Source organism: Adiantum capillus-veneris, chromosome 13 (assembly GCF_014529385.1).
Source record: "Adiantum capillus-veneris isolate H3 chromosome 13, ASM1452938v2, whole genome shotgun sequence".
NCBI classification, from domain to species: domain Eukaryota; kingdom Viridiplantae; phylum Streptophyta; class Polypodiopsida; order Polypodiales; family Pteridaceae; genus Adiantum; species Adiantum capillus-veneris.
Window position 1 is genome coordinate 155331 of NC_140943.1, and position 7542 is coordinate 162872.

At 45.3% G+C, this 7542-nt stretch overlaps 1 protein-coding gene across 1 annotated transcript; it reads left to right on the plus strand.

The window, feature by feature from the left end:
- Positions 1-1704: 1704 nt before the first annotated feature.
- LOC147443489 (uncharacterized) lies at positions 1705-6005 on the plus strand. Its single transcript, XM_086527664.1, has 3 exons — positions 1705-1977; positions 2059-2253; positions 5937-6005. Exons 1-3 carry the CDS (start codon positions 1705-1707, stop codon positions 6003-6005), a joined length of 537 nt encoding a protein of 178 aa, XP_086383790.1.
- Positions 6006-7542: the final 1537 nt, after the last annotated feature.

Consider the following 7542-nt stretch of genomic DNA (forward strand, 5'->3'; position numbering starts at 1 on the left):
ATGCTCAGGTGATCTATTGACACTCCTCACTCAGACACTGTAAATCTTGTTTTTTCCCATAGTTGATCTATTATCATGTGTATACATGCAGGGCTTCAAACAAGCGGATACAGAGCATGTGTCACATGTGGACCTAGACTGAATGCACGTAGGGCGCCCTCACTGAAGAAGCAAATGTACGAAGGTCATCAAGCGTATCTTCCAGAGAATCATGTGTTACGCGATGGCTTTTTGGGAAGAGAGTCACCAAGGATGTCTGCACAAGCATGGTTAGAGCAGAAGGAGATGTGCGATGACGGATTGCCTCCAGGGATGAAGAGACTATCTCTATGGTACGAGTTACCATACTGGCCCCGACTCATGATCAATCACTTGCTCGATCCAATGCACATATTCAAGAATGTGGGTAATCTGCTATGGGACCATCTGACCGGCAAGAAAGATACTTTGGGAGCCAGAGTTGACCTTAGAAATGTGGATCGTATGGAGCAATATTGGCCGCAAACAGCGTCTGATGGATCGATAAAACTTCCTAAAGCACCATGGATTTTCACAGGAGCCCAAGAACGCAAAGTAAAAGAGACCATTCGATCTTTGCGGACCCCCACTGGCGTAATGCACTCGCTCCGAACGTGTTTTACTAAAGAAGGAAAGCTTACCGGTTTGAAGTCACACGATTGCAATAAAATGTGTCAGGTACATTCATAGTGGACTTTAATATCATTGCATAAAATGTGGACTTTAATATCATTGCTGCACATACTTTACAGTTTATTTTACCGGTTGCCATTGAGGGATGTTTGTCTCTCGACATCCGTAACACAATCTACAAACTTGCAAAGCTGGTGCAATGTATCTCACAAAAGGAGATCAACGTAGACTCTATACAATTCGCCAAACTAAATGCTGCGGAGCTTGTGTGCATGTTTGAGAAACATTTTCCTACTACCATGCTAACCATTCAGGTGCATCTTCTTGTTCACATAGTTGATGAGGTGGAAATAGCTGGCACAGTTCATTCCAAATGGATGTTCTCTTAGAACGTTTCATGAAAACGCTTAAGGGATATGTGCGTCAAAAGGCACGTCCAGAGGGTAGCATGGCAGAAGGTTGTTTGGTATCAGAGTCCCTAGTGTACATTGGAGAGTGGCTAGACGGATTTGATAAAGCCCGGGACACGCTATGGCGAACCATAGATGATGAGCGCATATCTGGGATTGTCATGTGCAATCTCGGTGTTGAGAAGAAGATGACGGAAGATCTAGAGGCTAAAATCAACCGATTTTGCATGCTTCACAATCCAGTGATGCAAAAGTGGATTTCACAATATGAGGATGCAAAGCAAGAGCGACAAAGGGCACGAATCGAGTGGAGACGGGGAAGACGACCACCGATGCACTATCCGACGGTTTTAGAGAGCCTACCAACCTTCATGAGCTTAAGATGGTTGCACAACCAATTGAAAAGCGCACAACAATGCGGTGACGAAGTGACTGAGGAAGAGTGGGCGTACTCTCGGGGTTGCGCGACCAAGGTAAGTTTGCAATGTACGACTAGCTAGTGACTTTATTTCTAAACGTTTGAACGGCCACTCATAATCTTTGTTCGTTGTAGTATAAGGCATACACAGCAGCATGGTGTAAAGGTCAACATTTTAGGGTGGAACGAATCGACAAAAAGCGTTTTACTCAAGATTGTGGAATCATGGCAAAATTTGAACAGTCTAGTCCACGACGTTCCTCTGATGCAGATCCTGTGGTGGCGGAACTCACTTACTTCGGCACGCTGCAAGAGATTTTGAGGATCGATTACAGAGGATTTTTTGTCGACTTGTTCGACGTGCAATGGTTCAAGATAATCATGGAGGGTCGAAACGCTACTGTGCGTAGAGGAGAGTCTGGTTTTCTTGAGGTGGATTCTACTAAGAAATGGACTGACCTAAGAGACACTTTCGTACTACCCGAGCATTGTGAACAAGTAGGTATATAAATAGTTAACATCCCCCTTTTACAAGTTATGTGCTTGAAAGCTCTCATGTAAGTTATGTGGCTCTGGCAGGTAGTATTTCATCCTACAAAGTCTACATCAAACTGGTGGTACGTCATAGAGGTAGCCCCTCGTAGTGCAAGGACGTATGAAGGCTACCATGTGCCAATCACAACGACATCAATGGAGGAGATCAGAGAAGATGCTCAATCAGAAGCCGCTGCGGTGGTGCCAGACGAGCATCAAGATGCTACTACTCTATATGGGGTACATGCAGAGGAGCTACAAAATGAAACAGAGGATATGTGTTTAAACGGAGAGCTCTATATAGATATAGGAAGTTATGCTGAGTTATGCGAGGATGAGAGAGAGATCTCTTAAAGCTACTACTCTATATGGGGTGCATGCTGAGGAGCTACAAAATGAAACAGAGCATATGTGTTTAAATGGAGAGCTCTATATAGATATAGGAAGTTATTCTAAGTTATGCGAGGATGAGAGAGAGATCTCTTAAAGCCACAAATATTGTATTTGAACATATTTGCTCCGTGTTGTAAAAGCTCTGGCTCTCTAAGTACCTTCCATGGTGTATAACGCTCTTTTCTACTCGCGCTCATATCTTTTGATTGAAAATTCTGAGTTTTCGACTTGCCTCTTCTATCACTCAATTCATTGCGTCATTGTATTTATATGCGTCATTACGTCATTGTATTTAATGGTCTTTGCGTCATTGTCTACTCTATTCATTCAATATTAAGTTTAAATATTCGTGTGTTTAATGCAGGTATGGATGATGAGGAGTTTCTTTCTTCTTTGTCACCGCAGCAGAGACAGTGGTACGTGGAGCGTCATCGCTCTAGCACATCATCGCGCGTTCCTACTCCATCCGCATCTCCCTCTATTTCAGAGCATTCGGCGCGCTCCGAAGCTTCGGCGTCGACGAGACGATCTTCACACTCGGCTAGACACCGGCGGTCTAGTGGTGGCGGTGGCGGTTGTTGTACGGATTCCACCGCCGATGCCTCCACACCGCCTCGTGTTCGACGAGGCTCTTTACCCTCCCCTTCTTTGCCCGCCCCCACACCAGCCAAAGCATCGCCATCTACGCCAGGTTTTGCGCTGCTGACTGTTCCTCGCAGCTACACACCTCTACCTACTCTGCCAGGAGCCACCCCACTCGACACTCCTCGCTTCGGGGCCCAGACGCCGGTGGAGACACAAGACGCCCGTACCCCCATCGACACGCCGCTAGAGACCCCTGCCAGGACACCCAGGTTCACGCGTCACCGGCCAGAGGGCTTGCCTTACTGCGTTGACTTCAGCAGCGGCATCATCATGGATGATGACGGCAAGAAGGTGATCTCGCGCATGCGTGGTCTTTGCTCTCAGTTGTTTAGACACTACATACTAAACAAATGGAGTGAAGTACCAAGTGATTTAAAAAACAGAGTCATCAGCATACTTCATGATGAGTTTCCCGTTCCAACACGGGATCAGCGCTTCAATGAAGACCTGATGAAGATTCGAATGCGCGAATACTGCAAACACAAGCGTTCCGAAGTGCAAAAAGCAATCAAGCATGGGTGGAACAGGCCAGATTGGCTGGCCAAAGAAGATTGGAAGAATGCGAAGAAAGCAGCGCGCGAGAATCCCGACAAGTGGAAGCAACAAAAGGATGCAGCCAGAGCGCGAGTAGAGGCAGGGAGCTCGCACCACTTGGGGAGCGGTGGATGGACATTATTTGAGGCCGATTTTGTAAGTGTTTTCGCATTGCTCTTTATGTTTGATAGTTTAGGGTTTATGAGTTTTTTAATTCTAACATAATGAAATCTTTGTATGTTTTGACAGTGGTCGATAACAGGACGTGATCCCACACCGTACAAGCGCGAGTACGCAGGCAGGAAGGGCTTAAACGCCCTCATGGACATTCTCAGTTCTCGCGGCGGCATGGTTAGTATTAGGGTTTACTCTTTTCTATTTTTTGTATTGTTTTATAAATATCGTTATATGTTTATACTTACTGAAAGCTGTCTTATTGTCTTTTTTTGCAGAATCCGACAGATACGCCGCTTGGACGCGATGAGACGTCTGACTAGACGACGTCAGTTTAGCCGTAGCTAGATAGCATTAGTTTAGGGTTTCTCATAGCTTATGTATCATGAGACGGATTTTATACGTCTTTTTGAACCATGTATATTATTACATTTGTCACCGCAGTTCATTTTGCCAATCAATTCTTTATGCCTATGATGTTGTACAATTGTCATTATTACATTTGCCAATCAATTCATTTTGCCTATGATGTGTACAATTGTCAATTTTACGCTTGTCAATTTTGCAAACAATGCGTCTTGTGGGTGACTATTTTGGGTCTATTATCTACCCATGCACTTTTTTTAAAAAGTGAATCAAGTACAATATGGTTGATGGGTGGCAGGGCATTCAATGCCCTGTCACCAAAAAAAATTCTCTCGGGCGTCGCTATAACCGTCGCTATTTTTGGCTCTGTAGCGTCGCTATGACCGTCGCTATAGACTCCTGTGTAAACGTCGCTATGAGCGTCGCTATGAGCGTCTCTATATAGCGACGCCTATAGCGACGCTCTCGTAGCGACGCTATTAGCGACGGTTTTAGCGACGCCGGGGGTTATAAAAACCCAGTGTATTTCCATCGCTAAGAGCGTCACAAGAGCACACAACCTCTTGTAGTGAGATTCAAAGATTATTTTAAAAATTTTGAGATTCTTGATGCCGCATTAGAAAATATTCCACATGTACCTTTTACAAAAGAGGAAGTGGAGCAAGTACGACAGAAACTGTTCGACGAGCAAGAGAGCCAAGAGAGAGAAAGGGGCCAGCCCACCGCCCTCACCACCTCCTCGTAGCCCTCCACAAGAAGATAAAGAGGAGGAAGACAAACCAGAAGAACAAGAAGAGGCCAAGCAAGAGCAGAGCTAGGAACCGGAACCAAAGGAAGAGGCTAAGCCTCGAAGTGGGCAACCAGAGCCAAATGAGTCATATAATACATTTTTGGACCTGCTAGCTGCAGGATACACAAAAGAAGAGGCTGCCACAGTCGCATTCGACTTGGCAAGCACAGGCCCTAAGGAACAAATGCAAAGCATCAGGTTAGTAGAACTAAAAGAGATGGCCACAGATACAGTGGACCTGCACCCGCCCTCCAACGATTGGGATGTGGTGATAACGAAGTTAACCGGGTTAAGAGCGCAGTCCATGGCCTCAGAAAGTGAGATGGAAGCTCTCAAGGCCACTGAAGTGAAGATAAAGTTGGAAGTAGACTCTTTACAAGGACAAAGTCAAAGGCAGAAAGAGAGAGAAGCGGAGCTACAGGCCAGTCTAGCAAGGGCATTGCAAAGAGGCCAGGAAATGGAAAAAGAAAATCAGGCAGCAGCCCAAAGAATGCAAGGATTCGAAGAGGAGTGCAGGCAGCTCAGCAAATCATTGATAGATGCAGAGAGGGAAAGGGATAACCTGACCCTACAGCTAGCTGAGGAGTCTAAAGAAGTTGAAGCAATGCGAAACGCCAAAGAGAAGGCGGAGATAGATCAAGAAGCCAGCCAGGATGAGGTCCTTGAGCTTAAGGACCAGCTCAAAGTGAAAGATCAAACCATCCAGAGTCTACGGGCATCTCCTGCCAGAGTCAGAGCTACTAGCTCGACTCACATCACTACGGAAAGCCAAATTTATGAAGAATAGATGCAAGAACTTCAGAAGGAGCTGACTCTAGAGAAAAAGCAACGATTGATGATGGCAGAAGGATCAATTGTTATGCAAACACGAATGGAAGAAGAACAAAAAGCCATGCAAGAGGAATTAGAAATTATCAAAAGAAAGCTTGAGGAGGCGGAGAAGATAAACGCCGAGTTGAACGACCTCCTCGTGAATATGGGAGAAGAAGCTGAAACAAAAAAACAATAACTCCTAAAGCAGATTGAGGAGCTGGGAGGACAAAAGCTAGAGAGGAAGAAGGAACAGGGCCAACGGCCACTTAGGGCATAGATTTAGAAAATGTGTCAGATCCTGTGGACACACCTATGCAAGAGGAAATCCTAGGAGGATCCTCTCAAGAGCCACAAGATCTGACACAGGAAGAGGAAGAAAAGCTACGTAAAGCAATAGAGGTAAAGATCAGAGAGACAACAAGGGAAGCCTTGGAGTGGGAGCAGAGGGTTTTCAAGTCCATGACCATCTAGAAGATTGACGCTAGCAACCTCAGGCGCAAATGGCTTCAACCCTCTCTCCCATATCCTTTGCTAAAATATGAAGCCACCACCATCAATAAGAGGATTAGAGAAGAGCCGACAGTGCCACTCTACAACGCAGATATCTCTCAGCCAGAAGGAGCCAAGTTAATAGTTCACTCTCAGCCAAAATGGAGGAAGGCGTGGCTGACGAAGTACCCACAATACCTAATCCATTTGGTAGAGGCACCGAAAAACATCAGAGACAACCTCAGCTTTTGTCCTCTACCAAGGATTAGGACGTGGAAGGCCCAAGAGATATTACAAAGGAGCCAACCCACTTGGCTGAATTATCCTAAGCTGCCGGGCTTGAAGGCAGGTGAGAGAATAAGTGTCCAATACATGGTGAAAACCCTAACGGGCGCCATCAAATTGCTCACTGGCTCACTTGACCTTACGTGCATCATGATGAAGAAAATCTGCAAAACTCTTCTAGCAGTATTTGAGACATTCAATCATGGCCAGGTGACAAAAAATATCTTCTTCTTCCAAGATACTTACAGATGTGCCTATGATCTCTCTGGTCAGCCTTCCAAGGAGGTGATACATGCGTTGTATCAAAGGATAATGTTTCTGCCATCCTATCACCTCCAGGCCTTTGAAGAAGCGTTCTACACCGGCTTCTTCACAATAAACACTGATATTTTTGGCCCAACAATGATGAATCTACATGCAAGTTACGAATCACTGATCAAGATGCGCGAAACCATACGATGAAGAAGCAGGTCAACGGCCATGTCCATGACGACATGAGCAAGGGGGGGGAGTGTTAGAAGCTGGACACACCCCACGAAAACTGACTACTCGGAAGATTATCATTTTTTGTAATTATTCATTTATTGAGGAAACCTGATTTTTCACCTTGTAAATATTGGGGCTTACAGAAGTTTCCAGATTGTATCCCAGTTTTGATAGTTAGATTGAGTAGATGGTTGATTTGGAACTTTAGGATTTGAGAATTGTAAGGTATATCTACCACTTTTTGACCTTAATGAAAAAACCTTTTGTCATTAAAAAAAAAAGAAGTTTTGAAGGCTATGAGTGAGCGTACTGTGTACGAGGGAGAGTGTGAGCTTCATCTTGATGCTACGTGTGCACCAGTGGTCGGAATCGAGTGCGGAGAACTGCAACGTGTTGCCCCCGACGAGAGCTACGCACCGATACCTACATTGCATGCGTACGGTCCGGTTTTGCGAGCTCCTTCTACGAGCTTCATCTGGTGATTTGGTGAGCATACGTTGTCCGATTTTTCATTGCAACGTATCCATGCATTCACATTTTAGATTTCGGAAATG